This window comes from Phyllobates terribilis, unplaced genomic scaffold (assembly GCF_046119375.1).
Source record: "Phyllobates terribilis strain yellow unplaced genomic scaffold, ASM4611937v1 Scaffold_13__5_contigs__length_258822181, whole genome shotgun sequence".
Classification (NCBI taxonomy): domain Eukaryota; kingdom Metazoa; phylum Chordata; class Amphibia; order Anura; family Dendrobatidae; genus Phyllobates; species Phyllobates terribilis.
The window spans coordinates 169,827,033-169,853,187 of record NW_027362773.1 but is presented as its reverse complement, the minus strand read 5'-3'; the positions used below and the strand labels follow the sequence as shown (position 1 = coordinate 169,853,187).

Sequence of the window (26,155 nt, the reverse complement as noted above, 5' to 3'; positions counted from 1 at the left end):
TAGGGACTGAAGTCGCTGGAGGGTGAGCCAGTATATCACTATCATGTAGAATAGGGGCTGAAGTCTCTGGAGGGTGAGCCGGTATATCACTATCATTATATCACTATCATGTAGAATAGGGACTGAAGTCTCTGGAGGGTGAGCCGGTATATCACTATCATGTAGAATAGGGGCTGAAGTCTCTGGAGGGTGAGCCGGTATATTACTATCATGTAGAATAGGGGCTGAAGTCTCTGGAGGGTGAGCCGGTATATTACTATCATGTAGAATAGGGGCTGAAGTCTCTGGAGGGTGAGCCGATATATTACTATCATGTGGAATAGGGACTGAAGTCTCTGGAGGGTGAGCCGGTATATCACTATCATGTAGAATAGGGACTGAAGTCTCTGGAGGGTGAGCCGGTATATCACTATCATGTAGAATAGGGACTGAAGTCTCTGGAGGGTGAGCCGGTATATTACTATCATGTAGAATAGGGGCTGAAGTCTCTGGAGGGTGAGCCGGTATATTACTATCATGTAGAATAGGGGCTGAAGTCTCTGGAGGGTGAGCCGATATATTACTATCATGTGGAATAGGGACTGAAGTCTCTGGAGGGTGAGCCGGTATATCACTATCATGTGGAATAGGGGCTGAAGTCTCTGAAGGATGAGCCGGTATATCACTATCATGTGGAATAGGGACTGAAGTCTCTGGAGGGAGAGCCGGTATATCACTATCATGTAGAATAGGGGCTGAAGTCTCTGGAGGGTGAGCTGGTATATTACTATCATGTAGAATAGGGGCTGAAGTCTCTGGAGGGTGAGCCGGTATATCACTATCATGTAGAATAGGGACTGAAGTCTCTGGAGGGTGAGCCGGTATATCACTATCATGTAGAATAGGGACTGAAGTCGCTGGAGGGTGAGCCGGTATATTACTATCATGTAGAATAGGGGCTGAAGTCTCTGGAGGGTGAGCCGGTATATCACTATCATGTAGAATAGGGACTGAAGTCTCTGGAGGGTGAGCCGGTATATTACTATCATGTAGAATAGGGACTGAAGTCTCTGGAGGGTGAGCCGGTATATTACTATCATGTAGAATAGGGACTGAAGTCTCTGCAGGGTGAGCCGGTATATCACTATCATGTAGAATAGGGGCTGAAGTCTCTGGAGGGTGAGCCGGTATATTACTATCATGTAGAATAGGGGCTGAAGTCTCTGGAGGGTGAGCTGGTATATTACTATCATGTAGAATAGGGGCTGAAGTCTCTGGAGGGTGAGCCGGTATATTACTATCATGTAGAATAGGGGCTGAAGTCTCTGGAGGGTGAGCCGGTATATTACTATCATGTAGAATAGGGGCTGAAGTCTCTGGAGGGTGAGCCGGTATATAACTATCATGTAGAATAGGGGCTGAAGTCTCTGGAGGGTGAGCCGGTATATCACTATCATGTAGAATAGGGGCTGAAGTCTCTGGAGGGTGAGCCGGTATATCACTATCATGTAGAGTAGGGGCTGAAGTCTCTGGAGGGTGAGCCGGTATATTACTATCATGTAGAATAGGGACTGAAGTCTCTGGAGGGTGAGCCGGTATATCACTATCATGTAGAGTAGGGGCTGAAGTCTCTGGAGGGTGAGCCGGTATATCACTATCATGTAGAATAGGGACTGAAGTCTCTGGAGGGTGAGCCGGTATATCACTATCATGTAGAGTAGGGGCTGAAGTCTCTGGAGGGTGAGCCGGTATATTACTATCATGTAGAATAGGGGCTGAAGTCTCTGGAGGGTGAGCTGGTATATTACTATCATGTAGAATAGGGGCTGAAGTCTCTGGAGGGTGAGCCGGTATATCACTATCATGTAGAGTAGGGGCTGAAGTCTCTGGAGGGTGAGCCGGTATATCACTATCATGTAGAATAGGGGCTGAAGTCTCTGGAGGGTGAGCCGGTATATCACTATCATGTAGAATAGATGGAGCTTTAGTTTCCTGTCCAGATAACGGCTGCCGGTGGCCACTGACCCAGCATTACAAGTATCAGCAAAAGTCTGGATATTCAGGAAGTTTCCTACTCGTATCACTTAGCTCGGCGCCACATTACCGGAGCTCAGCGGGTACCCTCATAGACCACGCGTCATGCGATCTACCGCCATGTTTCTGCTCTTCTCATATTCTTATATAAGGAGGCTGAGAACTGACCGACACATTGATGGTATATTGCACCCGCTATGGAGGATTTCCTCATATACTGCAGGGGCCGCTGGCACAGACTTTCTATAGGCGACGTTCTGGGCTCTGGACTGTCATGTGCCCCTTCTCCTTGTTCATTAAAGGGTTTTCCGGGCAGATCATACATTTCTGCAGTCGCTCTGTGACTACAGATTGCTGAATCCTGACACTGCAATGTGCACACTGTCAAGAGTCCGCTCTACTTCCAACCTGAGCGGTCATCACATGAGCACATCTGCATATGGGCGGTCATGAACAGACGAGCATCTCTTCTTGCTTTCCTCCATGGAGTGCCGCTGCGTAGTCACCACATGGCCACAAATATGCACATTGTGTACATGTGGTCATGAGACAACGGCTCAAGCTGAAAGTTACGGGCAATCCTGACAGTCTGCACCTTGTACGTTCAGGGCCGGCAGTCTGGGGTCACGGGAGACGAGAGCTGGAGCCTCGGCGGCCGCCATGACGCTATCCATCCGCTGGAAGTTACCTTATCTCCTCTGCAGTTGTTCAGGCCGAGGTTGTTGAGCGGCATCTTGCTGTCCAGGCCGTGCGGCTGATGCTGCTGCTCCCTCTGGATCTGCTCTCTCATCCTACGAGCCTCCTGGATGGCTTTCATGACCGTGTCCTGATCTCCAAAGAGGGCAGGAGAGTTAAGACTGGAGAGGATGTCTATGGAGAAAAGGAGCACGGGTATCATTGTATCTCACCGTCAAGTATCACACAGATCAGACATTGTACAGCAGTGGAGCAGTCGACCTCAGATGGGCCCCTCATCTGCAAGGACCCTCATCTGCAAGGACCCTCATCTACAGAGCCCCTCATCTGCAGGGCCCCTCATCTGCAGGGCCCCTCATCTGCAGGGCGCCTCATCTGCAAGGACCCTCATCTGCAGGGCCCCTCATCTGCAGGGCCCCTCATCTGCAGGACCCCTCAACTGCAAGGACCCCCATCTGCAAGGACCCCCATCTGCAAGGACCCTCATCTGCAGGGCCCCTCACCTGCAGGGCCCCTCACCTGCAGGGCCCGTCACCTGCAGAGCCCCTCATCTGCCAGGACCCTCATCTACAGAGCCCCTCATCTGCAGAGCCCCTCATCTGCAGGGCCCCTCATCTGCAAGGACTCTCATCTGCAGGGACCCTCATCTGCAGGGCCCCTCATCTGCAGGGCCCCTCATCTGCAGAGCCCCTCATCTGCAAGGACCCTCATCTGCAGGGCCCCCAATCTGCTGGGCCCCTCACCTGCAGGGCCCCTCACCTGCAGGGCCCCTCATCTACAGAGCCCCTCATCTGCAAGGACCCTCATCTGCAGGGCCCCTCATCTGCAGGGCCCCCAATCTGCTGGGCCCCCAATCTGCTGGGCCCCTCACCTGCAGGGCCCCTCATCTACAGAGCCCCTCACCTGCAGGGCCCCTCATCTGCAGGGCCCCTCACCTGCAGAGCCCCTCATCTGCAGGGTCCCTCACCTGCAGGGCCCCTCATCTGCAGGGCCCCCCATCTGCAGAGCCCCTCATCTACAGAGCCCCTCACCTGCAGGGCCCCTCATCTGCAGGGCCCCTCACCTGCAGAGCCCCTCATCTGCAGGGTCCCTCACCTGCAGGGCCCCTCATCTGCTGGGCCCCTCACCTGCAGAGCCCCCCATCTGCAGAGCCCCTCATCTGCAGGGCCCCCCATCTGCAGGGCCACACCGCAGCGTCCCTCCCTCGCTGTATACCGCACCATAGTCTCTCCACAATTCCTATCTACAATATCTCCTTATTAGAAAATAACGATTTCTCATTCTACTTGTATGTAAAGTAGCGCGTCGCTGTCTGATGTTGCCAGTGATGTGTTCGGCTGATTCTCAGATTAATATAGTGTTGGTGCGATACATAATCGCAGGAGATTGTTACCAGTGACCCCTCTGTACTCGGGGCTCAGTCTTAGTCTGCACTGTCTGATGCTGACCATCATTTTGGCATGGTGACAATGTGAACAGTGTCCAGGAGACTAATAGTCTCCAGCATCTGAGGCAATGTTAACTCGGTGTCAGATTCCTCACTCTCTTCAAAGCTGCCTTGTATTGGTGCTCAGGACAGAGAAGTGAATCACTCCCAGAAGAGAATCCTGGGATTAAAAACACAGACCTTTTATGTCTCGGCCATTTTTATAATCTGTGCTTGTGATGATCGCTCCCGGTGATGACGAGCAAACGGAGCAAACCAGAGCGTCGCACTGAACTAATGCTGATCAGTGTCCCTACAGGTCAGGACAAATCCTCCCCAAACACCAGGGCAATACACACACTCATCTGTCTCTATAGAAATGCTTTGTGGCTGTGTGTGAACCGTGACATCAATCATTTTTGTCACGACCTAAAAATGAATCTGATGTAACACTTCCTTGCCGGTTTTCCCAGAGTCCCCACCTTAGTCCTGCACGTCTAGCGGCTGCATAATGGTGCAGTGGTGGAGCCAGGGGAAGACGTGTCGCTGCTCATGGTGGACATACAGCTGGTCGTCCAGATCCATTTACCGTGCAGGGGTCTGGCAAAACTGGATGAAAGTGTTTTGCAGGTGTCAGTCATGTGTGATTGCACTATTCACGTCAGCCTCTCTTACCCAAGGAGGATCCTCGGCCCAGCACTCCGCTGATAGGACTGGGAATGCCGCTCTTGTTTGACAGACTCACGGGGCTGGTCTTACTGGACGGGAAGAGGTTCTGTGTCGGCGACGTGGGAGACTTTCCGGGCTCTGCCGTCTTGGGCCGAGCTGATAAATTCAAAGGCTGCGCTGCTTCATCCTGCGGGAATTTCACATAAACAATGATTAAAAGCAGATAAATGGGGCACATTAGCACGTAAGACACCGCCGCTGCTTACACCTCCCAGACAATGGCACTATCTCCTGCTATAATAACAAAAGAAGCTAATTATCTGCGCCCTCCCTCTAACGAAGCCTCATTAATTCCTAACCTCCTATTTACATCAACACGCTTGCTGCTACCTTCTTTTTGCCAAATTAAAATCTGAATTACTGCACATTATAGTTCACATGTTAATGTGTTTTCTAAGATCTAAATTAACCCAGGGCATTTACAAAGAATTATTTAAATTTGCATGGAGTTGTGTGGCAGCGAGCTCACACCGTGGAGCGGCGGCTTCACTCTGGTAATACGGAACGTCACATCACCAATCTATCTCTCAAGTCACTTCAGAGTTAAATATCCCATCATCCCCTGCTCCACCTGAGCTCCAGAGTCTGTGAAGATGATAGGGTTAATCGCCATCAATGACTGATGGAATAACAATGTATCCAGTCCCTCTGCTCCTGACACTTTGTGAATAATTACAAGATCTGGAAGAATAAGAGACTGTGAGTCAGCGGCTGAAGCTTAGGGTCCGTCCATCGGCCCTGAATGCTGAATCACTGCTGTCAGGTGAAGAGGCACAACCATGAGGGTGCCCAGGCGGGAGGGTGCCCGGGCGGGAGGATACCCAGGCCGGAGGGTGCCCGGGCCGGAGGATACCCAGGCCGGAGGGTGCCCGGGCCGGAGGATACCCAGGCCGGAGGGTGCCCGGGCCGGAGGATACCCAGGCCGGAGGGTGCCCGGGCCGGAGGATACCCAGGCCGGAGGATGCCCGGGCCGGAGGATACCCAGGCCGGAGGGTGCCCGGGCCGGAGGATACCCAGGCCGGAGGGTGCCCGAACCGTAGGATGCCCAGGCAGGAGGATACCCAGGCCGGAGGGTGCCCGGGCTGGACCAGAGGATGCCCAGGCTGGAGGATGCCCAGGCTGGACCAGAGGATGCCCAGGCTGGACCAGAGGATGCCCAGGCTGGACCAGAGGGTGCACAGGCTGGAGGATGCCCAGACAGGAGGAAATCCAGACCGGAGGATGCCCTTATGCGCAGAAATCACAAAAACTTGGACTGACAGAGAATCAATATGAAAAGATGCCCCAGACGCCTGGTCAGTGAACTGCACAGGTCCATCACGTCCACTTTGATTTCATCTAGAGCCACCTGGTTCATGGTGCAGATAAGACTGGCACAGGCGATGGAGGGAAGAGCCTGAATGCTCCGTGCAACAGGGCAGACTGTCATTTGGCCACCATTAATGGTGTCTGATTTTTACTTTTCAGTGAATGAAACAGTTGCAGCACTTCTTGAAAACTTGTATTTTTTATATATATATATATATATATATATATATATATATATATATATATATATATACACACAACTTTTCCTGGATATTTGTTCAGGTTTTCAGTTATCCAGGAGTGGATGGAAATGCCAGTCTTCATGTGAATAATGGGTTTGCACGGAGGTGCCTCAGCTTTCCTCTCTGTGTCTGTGGCACAGGACTTGTACCCTGATATAGCATTGTAGAGGCGCTGCCGATGTAGTTATGGGGGTTTCTCCGTATCATCGGCTCAGCATTGCTTATAAGGGGGTAAAAGAGTCCAGAGGACGGCTCTCTGCTCAGTCACCTCTCTCTGAACGCCTCGTAAAGTTTACATGGTGCACAAATTGTCCGTGAAGCCTCTGGTCAGGTGGATGCACATGGATTCCCCACTGAAATTGCATTTGTAACGATGAGGTAAACGGCAATGGAAGCGCCGAAAGTGTGTAGTGACGACGAACGAATGATACACAGGAAAGCATTCCACTGGTGAAAGTGACGGCTCATTATCAGTGTAAGATCTCAGGTCTGATCTCATGACGACCTCTCACATGTGTACAGGCGGGTTATAGCAGTGACAGATGAGGGGCTGGGGCTGGAGTATAAGGGGTGTGGTCTCATGTCCTTATATCAGTGATGTCATCACCGGGGGCAGGGCTGGAGTATAAGGGGTGTGGTCTCATGTCCTTATATCAGTGATGTCATCACCGGGGGCAGGGCTGGAGTATAAGGGGTATGGTCTCATGTCCTTATATCAGTGATGTCATCACCGGGGGCAGGGCTGGAGTATAAGGGGTGTGGTCTCGTGTCATTATATCAGTGATGTCACCACCAGGGGCGGGGCTGGAGTATAAGGGGTGTGGTCTCATGTCATTATATCAGTGATGTCATCACCAGGGGCGGGGCTGGAGTATAAGGGGTGTGGTCTCATGTCATTATATCAGTGATGTCATCACCAGGGGTGGGGCTGGAGTATATGGGGTGTGGCCTCATGTCATTATATCAGTGATGTCATCACCAAGGGACGGGGCTGGAGTATAAGGGGTGTGATCTCATGTCATTATATCAGTGATGTCATCACCAGGGGCGGGGCTGGAGTACAAGGGGTGTGGTCTCATGTCATTATATCAGTGATGTCATCACCGGGGGCGGGGCTGGAGTATGAGGTGTGGTCATGAGGCCCTGGATGGGAGCATGGATCTTGGCTTTTTCCCGTTTCCTTGGCAGGAGTAGTAGATGGAGCTGGTGGACGGGGCTGGTAGTGGCGTGTCCCCAGGTTTTAGTGGGAGTCTGCACCATGTGGCAGCAGCCTTGCTTTACGTCCTTCTTCCTCCGAGTAAAGGAGAGTAGTAGTTGGATTTTCGCAGAGTAGATTTATTTGTGGCACATGGTGAGTGAAGTGTGTCCCGGCAGATGGTCGTCTGTTTCTGGAGCTGCCATATTTTCTTTGTGGAAAGCAACAATACGTTTCCCTTATATTGCTGTGACACTGTATCCCGCCACACACAGGCCATCATCTCCGCCTCGCAGGACCTCCATGACGGTTGCCACTCATTAGCGGTGTCTTCCTTGTGGGGACGTCCCAGTGTAACCAGCCGCTGTGATCGATCATGGCAGGTTTGGATGAAGACTTTTTGGAATAGGTTTATTATTCCTTTTTCCTTTGTACTTTACCATTTCTCTGTGTAAAATGCAACTGATTAATTTTAATTATCAGAATTATTTCTTTTTTGCAATTACACAAATCTTTTGGAAAATCTGTTAAAAATTTTCCATGCAAAGACAATAACCGGAGATGATAAAGGTAGTTATGCTGGGAAGGTTATTATCCTGTGGGTTTGGTGAGTGGCCCCCCGTGGAGCCGCTCTGATGGGGCAAAGACAAGTCTCCCCCTACGCAGCCTCGACCCCACATTGCTGGTTACGAGGACCCCTGGGATAACACATTTTCTGTACTTTGCCGTGGCAGATCGTCTGTCCGTCTTTACCGAGCACAACGTTACCTTGGACAGATTCCACTTTTGTGTTTTCCTAGGCGTTGCCTGTCATCTCGTACATAAGTGATCCCGTGGCTGCCGGAGCGTGGAGGATTCAGAGTCCGGAGCCGGGTGTCTACGACACGTTTTGTTACCATATCAATCAGCCGTCTCCATACCAACCAGTTTTCTTTAATAATGTGCTTTCTTTTCCTAATATCTTTAATGTCTTTTCTAAGTGGATACAGATGTGTAGGTGCTGCAGAAGTATGACACAAGCCGGGAATAGGCCACATAGAATGACGGGATGTACGGTCCTGTCCTCGTTAACACGTCCTTCATCACTAAAGGGGCCGGTGCAGGGGGTGACACCTGCTGGGGGTTTCCTGGAGATTTATTTCATGCACATTGAGCACTGCACCCCCACATTATTCAGGGAGTTCAATGATTGTTATCCTGATGGGAATGGACGGGAATCCCCAATCACTGCAGTGAGGCCTCTGGAGATAGAGGTGACCCGGAGACATCACTGCAGATACCGCGTCTTCCACAGACTTATCATAACATTTCCTTCATTAAAAATCAACCAGACGACCATGACAGAAAAACATGAACTAATCAGCCATGTCCCCGAGACAGACCCAAGAGATTAGATTACAGAGAAGTGCAGGCACCAGATTGAACGCAGTTGTAGATTTCTTCTATCGGTCCCCAGACCGATGGACTGATAGCGACCGAAGATTACTGGGCCGCACGTGCTCTATGGGCCCCAGCTACTCTATGGGACCCACGTGCTCTATGGGCCCCACCTACTCTCTAGGTCCCACCTGCTCTATGGGCCCCATGTGCTCTATGGGCCCTACCTGCTCTATGGGCCCCACCAGCTCTATGGGCCCCACGTGCTCTATGGGCCCTACCTGCTCTATGGGCCCCATGTGCTCTATGGGCCCCATGTGCTCTATGGGCCCCACCTGCTCTATGGGCCCCACCTGCTCTATGGGCCCCACGTTCTCTATGGGCCCAACGATCTCTATGGGCCCCACGTTCTCTATGGGTCCCACGTTCTCTATGGGCCCCACCTGCTCTATGGGCCCCACCTGCTGTATGGGCCCCACCTGATCTATGGGCCCCACCTGCTCTCTAGGGCCCCACCTGCTCTCTAGGGCCCCACGTGCTCTATGGGCCCCACCTGCTCTCTAGGGCCCCACCTGCTCTATGGGCCTCACATTCTCTATGGGCCCAACGTTCTCTATGGGTCCCACGTTCTCTATGAGCCCCACCTGCTCTATGGGCCCCACCTGCTCTATGGGCCCCACCTGCTCTATGGGCTCACCTTGATCTGCGTGATGGGGCTGGTCCCTCTCTTCTCACTCTTCAGACCGGTGGGAGACAGGGCTCCGGTAGAGTTTGGTGGCTGAGGGGTGGACGGCATCTTGGCTCCCGGAGACACCTGCATGCTGGCGAGCTGCGCTGCATAGATCTGCTGTAAAACAAGCGGCAATGTTAGATGAATCTCTGTGACTAACAGGAATGGCTGCATCTGTCTCTGCATATTGTGGCCACGTGACTTCCTCTTACACATCGCATTACGCACTGATTGCTATAAAGTATCGAGGTATAAGAAGTTAGGCAGCACTCAGACAGGTGAGGAGACTGTGAAGCCAGGCCTAGTGCCGCCGGTGCAGGACCGTCTAGAGACTGTGAAGCCAGGCCTACTGCCGCCGTTGCAGGACCGTCTAGAGACTGTGAAGCCAGGCCTAGTGCCGCCGTTGCAGGACCGTCTAGAGACTGTGAAGCCAGGCCTAGTGCCGCCGGTGCAGGACCGTCTAGAGACTGTGAAGCCAGGCCTAGTGCCGCCGGTGCAGGACCGTCTACACTGAGCCACTGCGGCCTGGGATGGGCCCCATAGAGATGCTGTGCTTCTGTGATGTCATTAACACCTTTTTACCCCACTGTCCAGCCGTTGACCCCCTATAGGGGTTGGCCAGTCTTATAGTTTCATTTTTGTACAACAAAAAGTCTTAAAACTTTCCATACACACTTTTGGTTTCAACACTGAGCATTGACTGACAGGTCTGTACACGTGCACGCAGGGACGGACCTGACACTCCAGGGCAGCGGCGGGGAGAAGCCAACGGGGACCCGCCGGTCCGACTAGTCTCCGGTACGGCTCGGAAATACCGCGCTGAGATCATACGGCCGGTGCCTGATTCATGCTGGGATCGGCAGGCGGCAGCTGTCGGGATCACTTCAGAAAGGACAAGGTGATGTGTCTGGTTTTTGCTCTCCCGAGTACTGCGTCTTTTTTTCTTAATCTGACATACGGTTCCCGAAAAGTATAAGTCTTTCTAAGGGGTGTGGTGCCGAAGGGTTTTCTGGGGGCACGTCTTTAAGATTTGATTTTATTATCCTGTGATCCACATCCCCTTGTAAAGAAAAAATCAGCATTAAATAAAGAATGCCCATATCTCTGGAGACGTAAGGAATAAGCAGGAGCAGTGGGAATAAAAGCAGAAACTGTCCACTTTATGAGGAGGTGGCAGGACCTCGTATCCCAGAGGGACGCCCACCCTAATCTTCCCTTTCCTGTCGTCTCTCCTCTATGACCCTCCACAAACAGATCAGTTTGATGGATAAATGCCTCCAATATCTGTGCAATATCTGCCGATAATGAAAAGCATCTATGTGCATTTTTACACACAAATTAGTTTCCTCTGCTCCGAATTTAGGTTTTTGTTCTCCTTCCTTTAGTGAAAATGTCCTAAAACGACAGCTCTGGGGGATTTTTTTTTTCCCTCTCAAGTAAAAAATGAAAAGTCTGTTGAGACCTAGTTAAGAAACATTATTTGCCACTGTACTAAATAAAATATGTAAATCTGTGATACTTTATTTATGCAGCCGAATATTCAGCAATGGAGACAATGAGTAATTGGGTTCAGACGACAGAAACACAAAGAGGTGACTGCGAGGCCAATCACATTTCACTTTGACTTTTGTAGCTGCGGAAATTAAATAGTAAAATAGTGAAAAAAAGACAAATATGAAAAAAAGAAAAAATCCCTCCCCCCGATGTTATCAAGCCTCTTGCTGTAATTAACGTAGCGGCAGCTGATCAACATATTGCTCCTAATTAGCGTCTCCTGAAAAGACGGATGTGGAAGTGCGCAGCTTCCCACCGATGAGACATTAAGGGCATTTCAGTCACAACATAGAAATGAGCAAAGTCAAGAATGAAAGGTAAGATAAATAGCAACTGGCAGACGCCGGGGCCAGAGGCAAATGGAGGCTTCTGCCAGTGGATGTGCCAGGGACACAGATGCTGCAACTTAAAAATATCCCCTACATCTGTGAAGGATGGAGAGCGTAAGACAAGAGGGACCACGCTGCTCCACTAAGTGCACGTCTAGTGACACCGCCGCGCTGAAAAGCAGATGTCTGCGGCCTGGTACACGGCGCTCACCACCGAGTCCAGTCTGCTGCTGACCAGCACACGGCTGATTAGTATTCGCTGTAGAAATGGTCGCCTTCTAACTGCTGCAAGAACGGCGGCAGGCCATGTGTAATACGCAGATGTATAACTAGGAAGATGAAAGGGCGCAGGGTCCTGACACCAAACGGCAGACTGTGCACGGGGCCAGAGCCACCAAGTACCGGGAGCCTTCCTAGTTCACCGCTCCTCAATCCACATAGCCCAGCGCTATACATGACAGTGACTTGTACCACCTGGGCAGAGGCATGATAAACCACGCTGCCTCCCCAATAATAGTCACTTATCCCAATAGGGATACCAGGGAGAAACCATGCCCTAGGAAAGATGCCGGCTGTGGAGGTGGGATGGCATATTTCATCAGATGCGTCGTCTGCAGAAGTCTTTCTACATATCACATACATGTGGCCGTTTGTCCTCCGTCCCGTCGGTCCACTCTTGGGGAGGGGACATCCTGCTCCCTGCAGCCACATGTGACATAAATTCACAGTGAGGGTCCTGACCTCCTCCGGGGGGAAATGATACAATTCCGGAAAGAGACATCATTGAAGAATTAACAATTAGCGCTGCTGCGTCTCCTCTGGGTTTTATTTCTCTCTGTCTCAGAGAAATATGGATTCCAGTAACTGGACGACGCAGCCCATTGTGCTCTCTCAGAAGGAAATCGTCCCCATCCATAGAACGTCTGCTCCACACACACCACAAGCCCCAAAAGGCAGAAGGATGGAAGCGAGGAAGAACATCGAGATATCTTATCTGGGTGCACAGAAATTACACGTGAGAGGCCAAGTCCACATGAGCCTATAAAAAAATCACCCACATTTCATCCAGAGAGAAATATTTCTCATCCACAGGCAATGCGTTTTCTATACAGCAGCAGTTGCTATAAATGTACTAAATGCAGTTTCAAGAATTGCAATGTCCACGTAATAATCAGATGCTATATGGTGGCTCCGTATGGAACCTTTTTTTGGGGGCACGCATAATGCGGGTAAGTCTCATGACACAAGGAAGAAATCAGAGAGCGATGACTTTTTATTTTTATACGCAGATTGTTGGCTCATCTGCCCTGCTGAATAACATTGGTTTCAGAGCTGTCCTTTTTTTCATGGGCCGCACTCAGACCGAAAATATGGTCGTGTAAACTTAGCCAGATGCTGACACTTGGGGTACAGGGCAGTGACGGGCTGACCCTTGGGGTACGGGGCAGTGACGGGCTGACCCTTGGGGTACGGGGCAGTGACGGGCTGACCCTTGGGTACGGGGCAGTGACGGGCTGACCCTTGGGGTACGGGGCAGTGACAGGCTGACCCTTGGGGTACAGGGCTGTGAAGAGCTGACTCTCGGGGTATTGGTCAGTGACAGCCTGACGCTCGGGGTACAGGGCAGCGACGGTCTGAAGCTCGGTGTACAGGGCAGCGACGGTCTGACGCTCGGGGTACAGGGCAACGACGGTCTGACGCTCGGGGTACAGGGCAGCGACGGGCTTACACACGGGGTACAGGGCAGCGACGGGCTTACACACGGGGTACAGGGCAGCGGCGGGCTTACACACGGGGTACAGGGCTGTAACGGCCTGAAGCTCGGGGTACAGGGCAGCGACGGGCTTACACACGGGGTACAGGGCAGCGACGGGCTTACACACGGGGTACTGGGCTGTATCAGCCTGAAGCTCGGGGTACAGGGCAGCGACGGGCTTACACATGGGGTATTGGGCTGTATCAGCCTGAAGCTCGGGGTACAGGGCAGCGACGGGCTTACACATGGGGTACTGGGCTGTATCAGCCTGAAGCTCGGGGTACAGGGCAGCGACGGGCTTACACACGGGGTACTGGGCTGTATCAGCCTGAAGCTCGGGGTACAGGACAGCGACGGGCTTACACATGGGGTACTGGGCTGTAACGGCCTGAAGCTCGGGGTACAGGACAGCGACGGGCTTACACATGGGGTACTGGGCTGTATCAGCCTGAAGCTCGGGGTACAGGGCAGCGACGGGCTTACACATGGGGTACTGGGCTGTAACGGCCTGAAGCTCGGGGTACAGGACAGCGACGGGCTTACACATGGGGTACTGGGCTGTATCAGCCTGAAGCTCGGGGTACAGGGCAGCGACGGGCTTACACACGGGGTACAGGGCTGTAACGGCCTGAAGCTCGGGGTACAGGACAGCGACGGGCTTACACATGGGGTACTGGGCTGTATCAGCCTGAAGCTCGGGGTACAGGGCAGCGACGGGCTTACACATGGGGTACTGGGCTGTATCAGCCTGAAGCTCGGGGTACAGGGCAGCGACGGGCTTACACACGGGGTACAGGGCTGTAACGGCCTGAAGCTCGGGGTACAGGGCAGCGACGGGCTTACACACGGGGTACAGGGCTGTAACGTCCTGAAGCTCGGGGTACAGGGCAGCGACGGGCTTACACACGGGGTACAGGGCAGCGGCGGGCTTACACACGGGGTACAGGGCTGTAACGGCCTGAAGCTCGGGGTACAGGGCAGCGACGGGCTTACACACGGGGTACAGGGCAGCGACGGGCTTACACACGGGGTACTGGGCTGTATCAGCCTGAAGCTCGGGGTACAGGGCAGCGACGGGCTTACACACGGGGTACTGGGCTGTATCAGCCTGAAGCTCGGGGTACAGGGCAGCGACGGGCTTACACATGGGGTATTGGGCTGTATCAGCCTGAAGCTTGGGGTACAGGGCAGCGACGGGCTTACACACGGGGTACAGGGCTGTAACGGCCTGAAGCTCGGGGTACAGGGCAGCGACGGGCTTACACACGGGGTACTGGGCTGTATCGGCCTGAAGCTCGGGGTACAGGGCAGCGACGGGCTTACACACGGGGTACTGGGCTGTATCGGCCTGAAGCTCGGGGTACAGGGCAGCGACGGGCTTACACACGGGGTACAGGGCTGTAACGGCCTGAAGCTCGGGGTACAGGGCAGCGACGGGCTTACACACGGGGTACTGGGCTGTATCAGCCTGAAGCTTGGGGTACAGGGCAGCGACGGGCTTACACACGGGGTACTGGGCTGTATCGGCCTGAAGCTCGGGGTACAGGGCAGCGACGGGCTTACACACGGGGTACAGGGCTGTAACGGCCTGAAGCTCGGGGTACAGGGCAGCGACGGGCTTACACACGGGGTACAGGGCAGCGGCGGGCTTACACACGGGGTATAGGGCTGTAACGGCCTGAAGCTCGGGGTACAGGGCAGCGACGGGCTTACACACGGGGTACAGGGCAGCGACGGGCTTACACACGGGGTACTGGGCTGTATCAGCCTGAAGCTCGGGGTACAGGGCAGCGACGGGCTTACACACGGGGTACTGGGCTGTATCAGCCTGAAGCTCGGGGTACAGGCCAGCGACGGGCTTACACATGGGGTACTGGGCTGTATCAGCCTGAAGCTCGGGGTACAGGGCAGCGACGGGCTTACACACAGGGTACTGGGCTGTATCAGCCTGAAGCTCGGGGTACAGGGCAGCGACGGGCTTACACACGGGGTACAGGGCTGTAACGTCCTGAAGCTCGGGGTACAGGGCAGCGACGGGCTTACACACAGGGTACTGGGCTGTATCAGCCTGAAGCTCGGGGTACAGGGCAGCGACGGGATTACACATGGGGTACTGGGCTGTAATGGCCTGAAGCTCGGGGTACAGGGCAGCGACGGGCTTACACACGGGGTACAGGGCTGTAACGTCCTGAAGCTCGGGGTACAGGGCAGCGACGGGCTTACACACAGGGTACTGGGCTGTATCAGCCTGAAGCTCGGGGTACAGGGCAGCGACGGGATTACACACGGGGTACTGGGCTGTATCGGCCTGAAGCTCGGGGTACAGGGCAGCGACGGGCTTACACACGGGGTACAGGGCTGTAACAGCCTGAAGCTCGGGGTACAGGGCAGCGACGGTCTGACGCTCGGGGTACAGGGCAGCGACGGGCTGAATGTGGCACATAACTAGCTACAGGTGACCACTCCGTGTAGCAGGAGCAGCTGCTCAGCGCATAGAGGACACGTGTAAAGCCTCGTTATTATATCGTCTTCTAATAGTGTTATTCAGGTCTCATCTCCTACATCTACTGTTCTTATACTGAACATACAGATATTGCAGAGTTGAGTTTGTCGTCAGTTTTGAGCAGTGCATCTATAGGGGAAAGGTGCACATAGGAAATATATACCGTGTCTCCAGTGTGATATCAAAGAAGGAGCAGAGCTGATGAAGTATTAATGGCGATGATATGAATAGGAAATCATTTTCAATATTTAAAGTAGCCGCACAATCCCGCGTCCTGTGTATACATAAAGAGAATAAGACATCCCGCGACAAACACAAAGCGTCTGATATTCAAATACGGCCGCCTTTCATGCCTCTGATGTGACTGAGTGCGGCACTCGCCCCACAAACTCCCCCCAAAGAAGAGAGGAGAAAACCTCCTTAAGAAAGAAACTTCTGCCCTGTCTCCGACAAGAAAGACCAAGGGCACGTGTCCAGGAACAAAGGTGCCGGAGCGGAGATGAGATTTAACTCTTTAGTGTTGTTTTGTACATGTAAGATGCTGCCTGCAGTCCTATGTAACACCATAAGTTGTGCTGATTAAAGCTCATCTCTGTTACATCTGTACATTGAGTCTACAGAGGATGCGCAGAGCCGTATATCGCGCCCCCGTCCTCTGCTCACCTCATTTGCAGCACGTAACAGACTGAATGTCGCTCTGAGGAGCTTTCATGTTGAACTGAGGAGAGATTCGCCACATCTGAGTGACCGAGGGCATCCACTTCTGGCCGTCTAAGCATCAAACGACCCAATGACATTCAGCAAATCCAGGCTCCTAGTCATCTGATCCTGGTAGTCGCGCCACAACTTGTTCGGCAGGAACCGTTTACACAGATGGCTGTCGCTGCGGACAGCAAGACGCGAGAGCACTTGAAATCACTGCAGCAATGCTGCAAAATTCTCTGCGTCAGTCGCCCCTTAAGTGAAGACATTTTTGTAAAGTGCTGCAGAATATGTTGGTGCTATAGAAATAAAAGTGATTATTGTATGTAAATATATCATACAGGCAATAATCAGGGGCTATCTTCTATGAACTGGCGGAGGGGGGTGATGGATGGTGGCGCACTGCTTGTTGATACATGACGGTAATAAAGACACCAGCCTTCTCCTGACTAGAGAGGAGCAGAACATTGAGACTGCAGAGAAAACCAACCAGATCCTCCGACCAAACACCTGTACTGTGAAAACATCGAGGGCCGGACGCCACGAGACCCGTGAAGCCGCCCCCGTGAGCTCGCTGCAGCCTCCACATATTCCACCGCTGATCAATATTTTTTCATAAGTATTTGGGAAAGTTATCCTATCCTATTCTGTCCTGTAAATGTCTGTCCTATTCTTGATCTAGATTTTTATCTGAGAAAAATGTGTCCTACCCTAAATTTATCACTTAAACATGAGCCGTGTATGAGGGAGTCGGTGTCGTGGAAATTGAGGAGTCGGAGTCGAAGGTTTGGCTTACCGACTCCACAGCCCTGGTTTTGAGGTTGAAGGTAGATACAAGTCCATTGAATCCAACCTATACCGTAAGGGCTTATTCACATATCAGTATTTGGTCAGTATTTTACATCAGTGTTTATATGCCAAAACCAGTAATAGACTTCTAGAGAAAAACTATAATTGAAAGATTGACGCCTGTTCTGTGCTTTGGAGACTCTCCTGGTTTTGGCAGAGAGAGGGAAAAACCCCATGGGGCAGATGCTAACTGCCCCATAGGGGAAAAACTCCTTCCTGACTCCACATACGCCGATCAGACGAGTTCCCTGGATCAACGTCCATCACAGAAGCTAGTGCCATAACCTGGAATATTATATTCATCAAGAAAGGCGTCCAGGCCTCCTTGTATTTGTGTAGTGAATCAACCATTACGACATCATGAGAGTTCCACAGTATCACTGCTCTTACAGTAAATAATCCATACTCCCTGCTCTTACAGTAAAGACTCCATAGTCTTACTGCTCTTACAGTAAAGAATCCATACTCACTGCTCTTACAGTAAATAATCCATACTCACTGCTCTTACAGTAAAGAATCCATAGTATCACTGCTCTTACAGTAAAGAATCCATACTCACTGCTCTTACAGTAAATAATCCATACTCACTGCTCTTACAGTAAAGAATCCATAGTATCACTGCTCTTACAGTAAAGAATCCATACTCACTGCTCTTACAGTAAAGAATCCATAGTATCACTGCTCTTACAGTAAAGAATCCATACTCACTGCTCTTACAGTAAAGAATCCATAGTATCACTGCTTTTACAGTAAAGAATCCATACTCACTGCTCTTACAGTAAATAATCCATACTCACTGCTCTTACAGTAAAGAATCCATAGTATCACTGCTCTTACAGTAAAGAATCCATACTCACTGCTCTTACAGTAAAGAATCCATAGTATCACTGCTCTTACAGTAAAGAATCCATACTCACTGCTCTTACAGTAAAGAATCCATACTCACTTCTCTTACAGTAAATAATCCATACTCCCTGCTCTTACAGTAAAAAATCCATAGTATCACTGCTCTTACAGTAAAGAATCCATAGTCTCACTGCTCTTACAGTAAAGAATCCATACTCACTGCTCTTACAGTAAAGAATCCATAGTCTCACTGCTCTTACAGTAAAGAATCTATAGTATTACTGCTCTTACAGTAAAGAATCCATACTTACTGCTCTTACAGTAAAGAATCTATAGTATTACTGCTCTTACAGTAAAGAATCCATACTTACTGCTCTTACAGTAAAGAATCGATACTCACCGTTCTTACAGTAAATAATCCATACGCACTGCTCTTACAGTAAAGAATCCATACTCACTGCTCTTACAGTAAAGAATCGATACTCACTGCTCTTACAGTAAATAATCCATACGCACTGCTCTTACAGTAAATAATCCATAGTCTTACTGCTCTTACAGTAAATAATCCATACTCACTGCTTTTAGAGTAAAGAATCCATAGTCTTACTGCTCTTACAGTAAAGTATCCATTCGCACTGCTCTTACAGTAAAGAATCTATATGAACTGCTCTTACAGTAAATAATCCATACTCACTGCTCTTACAGTAAAGAATCCATAGTCTTACTGCTCTTACAGTAAAGAATCCATACACACTGCTCTTACAGTAAAGAATCCATAGTCTCACTGCTCTTACAGTAAATAATCCATACGCACTGCTCTTACAGTAAAGAATCCATACGCACTGCTCTTACAGTAAAGAATCTATATGCACTGCTCTTACAGTAAAGAATCCATAGTATCACTGCTCTTACAGTAAAGAATCGATACTCACTGCTCTTACAGTAAATAATCCATACGCACTGCTCTTACAGTAAAGAATCCATACTCACTGCTCTTACAGTAAAGAATCAATACTCACTGCTCTTACAGTAAATAATCCATAGTCTTACTGCTCTTACAGTAAAGTATCCATTCGCACTGCTCTTACAGTAAAGAATCTATATGAACTGCTCTTACAGTAAATAATCCATACTCACTGCTCTTACAGTAAAGAATCCATAGTCTCACTGCTCTTACAGTAAATAATCCATACTCACTGCTTTTAGAGTAAAGAATCCATAGTCTTACTGCTCTTACAGTAAAGTAACCATTCGCACTGCTCTTACAGTAAAGAATCTATATGAACTGCTCTTACAGTAAATAATCCATACTCACTGCTCTTACAGTAAAGAATCCATAGTCTTACTGCTCTTACAGTAAAGAATCCATACGCACTGCTCTTACAGTAAAGAATCCATAGTCTCACTGCTCTTACAGTAAATAATCCATACTCACTGCTTTTAGAGTAAAGAATCCATACGCACTGCTCTTACAGTAAAGAATCCATACTCCCTGCTCTTACAGTAAAGAATCTATATGCACTGCTCTTACAGTAAATAATCCATACGCACTGCTCTTACAGTAAATAATCTGCATCTGTGATTATGATGAAACCTTTTCTTATTGGTCACTAAGTGTCAGGATTACTCTCTAATTACTGATAGCTCTCAGCCGGTGTCAGCACTGTCCAGGGCTTTTTGCTCCTCTTTCTTCACGTGATCAGTACTTATGGAAGCTGGAGCAGTGGGCAGCAACTAACAGAATGGTTTTTAACAAGGAGAAATGCAAAGTACTACATCTGGGCAATAAAAATGAAAAAAGCATATGCAGAATGGGAGGAATAGAGCTAAGCAACAGTACATGTGAAAAAGGCTTAGGTATACTAATAGATCATAGACTGAACATGAGTCAACAGTGTGATGCAGCAGCAAAAAAGGCAAATACAATTCTGGGATGTATTAACAGAAGCATACAGTCTAGATCACGTGAAGTCATTATCGGTCTTTACTCCTCTTTGGTCAGACCTCATCTGGAATACTGTGTACAGTTTTGGGCGCCACATTTTAAAAAAGACATCGACAAACTGGAGCAAGTTCAGAGAAGAGCGACCAGGATGGTGACTGGTCTGCAAACCATGTCCTATGAGGAACGGTTGCAGGATTTGGGAATGTTTAGCTTGCAAAAAAGAAGACTGAGAGGAGACTTAATAGCTGTCTACAAATATGTCAAGGGCTGTCACATTGTAGAAGGATCATCTTTATTCTCATTTGCACAAGGAAAGACTAGAAGCAATGGAAGAAACTGAATGGGAGGAGACACAGGATAGATATTAGGAAAAACTTTTTGACAGTGAGGTGATCAATGAGTGGAACAGGCGGCCACGAGAGGTGGTGAGTTCTCCTTCAATGGACGTCTTCACACAGAGGCTGGACAGACATCTGTCTGAGATGATTTAGTGACTCCTGCAGGGGGTTGGACACGAGGATCCCGGAGGACCCCTCAAACTCTAACATTCTATGATTCTCCAGGTGTCATCTCTCATTATTACACATCATTTCTGGATCTATGGTGATTTCTTTCCTGTGTGGATTGGACTAGTTGTTACAGAGATCTGGGGAGAATTTCATGTCAATAGCACCTTTACCAGTAGATTTACCTTACTTGGTGACGTGTTCAATACTTATTTCACCGCACTAGGGACTGTATAGAGGAAATCGATGTTCTTGTCATCGGCATCTCGGCCTCTTTTAATCATCTCATTCATGCATTTACTTCCCTTGATGGCTGATCATTATTAACTCCCCTTATGAATCTAAAAACCTAGATCTTATGTAGGATCTGCTGGCGTCTGAGAAGGATCTGTGTTGTGGATCTAGCCTTCATTGATATTGATACTCTGTGTTGTGGATCTAGCCTTCATTGATAATGATATTCTGTGTTGTGGATCTAGCCTTCATTGATATTGATACTCTGTGTTGTGGATCTAGCCTTCATTGATATTGATACTCTGTGTTGTGGATCTAGCCTTCATTGATATTGATACTCTGTGTTGTGGATCGAGCCTTCATTGATATTGATACTCTGTGTTGTGGATCGAGCCTTCATTGATATTGATACTCTGTGTTGTGGATCTAGCCTTCATTGATATTGATACTCTGTGTTGTGGATCGAGCCTTCATTGATATTGATACTCTGTGTTGTGGATCGAGCCTTCATTGATATTGATACTCTGTGTTGTGGATCGAGCCTTCATTGATATTGATACTCTGTGTTGTGGATCTAGCCTTCATTGATATTGATACTCTGTGTTGTGGATCTAGCCTTCATTGATATTGATACTCTGTGTTGTGGATCGAGCCTTCATTGATATTGATACTCTGTGTTGTGGATCGCGCCTTCATTGATATTGATACTCTGTGTTGTGGATCGAGCCTTCATTGATATTGATACTCTGTGTTGTGGATCTAGCCTTCATTGATATTGATACTCTGTGTTGTGGATCGAGCCTTCATTGATAATGATACTCTGTGTTGTGGATCTAGCCTTCATTGATATTGATACTCTGTGTTGTGGATCTAGCCTTCATTGATATTGATACTCTGTGTTGTGGATCGAGCCTTCATTGATATTGATACTCTGTGTTGTGGATCGAGCCTTCATTGATATTGATACTCTGTGTTGTGGATCTAGCCTTCATTGATAATGATACTCTGTGTTGTGGATCTTACCTTCATTGATATTGATACTCTGTGTTGTGGATCGAGCCTTCATTGATATTGATACTCTGTGTTGTGGATCGAGCCTTCATTGATATTGATACTCTGTGTTGTGGATCTAGCCTTCATTGATATTGATACTCTGTGTTGTGGATCTAGCCTTCATTGATATTGATACTCTGTGTTGTGGATCGAGCCTTCATTGATATTGATACTCTGTGTTGTGGATCGAGCCTTCATTGATATTGATACTCTGTGTTGTGGATCTAGCCTTCATTGATATTGATACTCTGTGTTGTGGATCTAGCCTTCATTGATATTGATACTCTGTGTTGTGGATCTAGCCTTCATTGATAATGATACTCTGTGTTGTGGATCGAGCCTTCATTGATATTGATACTCTGTGTTGTGGATCTAGCCTTCATTGATATTGATACTCTGTGTTGTGGATCTAGCCTTCATTGATATTGATACTCTGTGTTGTGGATCGAGCCTTCATTGATATTGATACTCTGTGTTGTGGATCGAGCCTTCATTGATATTGATACTCTGTGTTGTGGATCGAGCCTTCATTGATAATGATACTCTGTGTTGTGGATCGAGCCTTCATTGATATTGATACTCTGTGTTGTGGATCTTGCCTTCATTGATATTGATACTCTGTGTTGTGGATCTAGCCTTCATTGATAATGATACTCTGTGTTGTGGATCTAGCCTTCATTGATAATGATACTCTGTGTTGTGGATCGAGCCTTCATTGATATTGATACTCTGTGTTGTGGATCGAGCCTTCATTGATATTGATACTCTGAGTTGTGGATCTAGCCTTCATTGATATTGATACTCTGTGTTGTGGATCTTGCCTTCATTGATATTGATACTCTGTGTTGTGGATCGAGCCTTCATTGATATTGATACTCTGTGTTGTGGATCTTGCCTTCATTGATATTGATACTCTGTGTTGTGAATCGAGCCTTCATTGATATTGATACTCTGTGTTGTGGATCTAGCCTTCATTGATAATGATACTCTGTGTTGTGGATCGAGCCTTCATTGATATTGATACTCTGTGTTGTGGATCGAGCCTTCATTGATATTGATACTCTGAGTTGTGGATCTAGCCTTCATTGATATTGATACTCTGTGTTGTGGATCTAGCCTTCATTGATATTGATACTCTGTGTTGTGGATCTAGCCTTCATTGATATTGATACTCTGTGTTGTGGATCTAGCCTTCATTGATATTGATACTCTGTGTTGTGGATCGAGCCTTCATTGATATTGATACTCTGTGTTGTGGATCTAGCCTTCATTGATATTGATACTCTGTGTTGTGGATCTAGCCTTCATTGATATTGATACTCTGTGTTGTGGATCTAGCCTTCATTGATATTGATACTCTGTGTTGTGGATCTAGCCTTCATTGATAATGATACTCTGTGTTGTGGATCTTGCCTTCATTGATATTGATACTCTGTGTTGTGGATCTTGCCTTCATTGATATTGATACTCTGTGTTGTGGATCTAGCCTTCATTGATATTGATACTCTGTGTTGTGGATCTAGCCTTCATTGATATTGATACTCTGTGTTGTGGATCTAGCCTTCATTGATAATGATACTCTGTGTTGTGGATCTTGCCTTCATTGATATTGATACTCTGTGTTGTGGATCGAGCCTTCATTGATATTGATACTCTGTGTTGTGGATCTACCCTTCATTGATATTGATACTCTGTGTTGTGGATCGAGCCTTCATTGATATTGATACTCTGTGTTGTGGATCTACCCTTCATTGATATTGATACTCTGTGTTGTGGATCTTGCCTTCATTGATATTGATACTCTGTGTTGTGGATCGAGCCTTCATTGATATTGATACTCTGTGTTGTGGATCTACCCTTCATTGATAATGATACTCTGTGTTGTGGATCTAGCCTTCATTGATATTGATACTCTGTGTTGTGGATCGAGCCTTCATTGATATTGATACTCTGTGTTGTGGATCTAGCCTTCATTGATAATGATACTCTGTGTTGTGGATCTTGCCTTCATTGATATTGATACTCTGTGTTGTGGATCGAGCCTTCATTGATATTGATACTCTGTGTTGTGGATCTACCCTTCATTGATAATGATACTCTGTGTTGTGGATCGAGCCTTCATTGATATTGATACTCTGTGTTGTGGATCTAGCCTTCATTGATATTGATACTCTGTGTTGTGGATCTAGCCTTCATTGATATTGATACTCTGTGTTGTGGATCTACCCTTCATTGATATTAATACTCTGTGTTGTGGATCTAGCCTTCATTGATAATGATACTCTGTGTTGTGGATCGAGCCTTCATTGATATTGATACTCTGTGTTGTGGATCGAGCCTTCATTGATAATGATACTCTGTGTTGTGGATCGAGCCTTCATTGATATTGATACTCTGTGTTGTGGATCTTGCCTTCATTGATATTGATACTCTGTGTTGTGGATCTAGCCTTCATTGATATTGATACTCTGTGTTGTGGATCTAGCCTTCATTGATAATGATACTCTGTGTTGTGGATCGAGCCTTCATTGATATTGATACTCTGTGTTGTGGATCGAGCCTTCATTGATAATGATACTCTGTGTTGTGGATCTAGCCTTCATTGATATTGATACTCTGTGTTGTGGATCTAGCCTTCATTGATATTGATACTCTGTGTTGTGGATCTAGCCTTCATTGATATTGATACTCTGTGTTGTGGATCTTGCCTTCATTGATATTGATACTCTGTGTTGTGGATCGAGCCTTCATTGATAATGATACTCTGTGTTGTGGATCGAGCCTTCATTGATATTGATACTCTGTGTTGTGGATCTAGCCTTCATTGATATTGATACTCTGTGTTGTGGATCTTGCCTTCATTGATATTGATACTCTGTGTTGTGGATCGAGCCTTCATTGATATTGATACTCTGTGTTGTGGATCGAGCCTTCATTGATAATGATACTCTGTGTTGTGGATCTTGCCTTCATTGATAATGATACTCTGTGTTGTGGATCGAGCCTTCATTGATATTGATACTCTGTGTTGTGGATCTAGCCTTCATTGATAATGATACTCTGTGTTGTGGATCTAGCCTTCATTGATATTGATACTCTGTGTTGTGGATCGAGCCTTCATTGATAATGATACTCTGTGTTGTGGATCGAGCCTTCATTGATATTGATACTCTGTGTTGTGGATCTAGCCTTCATTGATAATGATACTCTGTGTTGTGGATCGAGCCTTCATTGATATTGATACTCTGTGTTGTGGATCGAGCCTTCATTGATATTGATACTCTGTGTTGTGGATCTAGCCTTCATTGATATTGATACTCTGTGTTGTGGATCTAGCCTTCATTGATATTGATACTCTGTGTTGTGGATCGAGCCTTCATTGATAATGATACTCTGTGTTGTGGATCTAGCCTTCATTGATATTGATACTCTGTGTTGTGGATCTAGCCTTCATTGATATTGATACTCTGTGTTGTGGATCGAGCCTTCATTGATATTGATACTCTGTGTTGTGGATCTAGCCTTCATTGATATTGATACTCTGTGTTGTGGATCTAGCCTTCATTGATATTGATACTCTGTGTTGTGGATCTAGCCTTCATTGATATTGATACTCTGTGTTGTGGATCTAGCCTTCATTGATATTGATACTCTGTGTTGTGGATCTAGCCTTCATTGATATTGATACTCTGTGTTGTGGATCGAGCCTTCATTGATAATGATACTCTGTGTTGTGGATCTAGCCTTCATTGATATTGATACTCTGTGTTGTGGATCTAGCCTTCATTGATATTGATACTCTGTGTTGTGGATCTAGCCTTCATTGATATTGATACTCTGTGTTGTGGATCTAGCCTTCATTGATATTGATACTCTGTGTTGTGGATCTAGCCTTCATTGATAATGATACTCTGTGTTGTGGATCGATCCTTCATTGATATTGATACTCTGTGTTGTGGATCGAGCCTTCATTGATATTGATACTCTGTGTTGTGGATCTAGCCTTCATTGATATTGATACTCTGTGTTGTGGATCTAGCCTTCATTGATAATGATACTCTGTGTTGTGGATCTAGCCTTCATTGATATGATACTCTGTGTTGTGGATCGAGCCTTCATTGATATTGATACTCTGTGTTGTGGATCTAGCCTTCATTGATAT

General features: G+C 48.0%; 1 protein-coding gene across 2 annotated transcripts in view; it reads right to left on the bottom strand.

Annotated features, from left to right (window-relative positions):
* Window positions 1-26,155, bottom strand: part of LOC141174229 (transcription factor Sox-6) — a 185,761-nt gene that overhangs the window by 99,575 nt on the left and 60,031 nt on the right. For both annotated transcript variants that reach the window (XM_073659052.1, XM_073659053.1), the window contains exons 3-5: window positions 9,684-9,833; window positions 4,811-4,991; window positions 2,702-2,883 (exon numbers count right to left, since the gene is read on the bottom strand). In XM_073659052.1, the coding sequence (XP_073515153.1) occupies window positions 2,702-2,883; window positions 4,811-4,991; window positions 9,684-9,833 (513 nt within the window). The remainder of the gene's footprint in view (window positions 1-2,701; window positions 2,884-4,810; window positions 4,992-9,683; window positions 9,834-26,155) is intronic.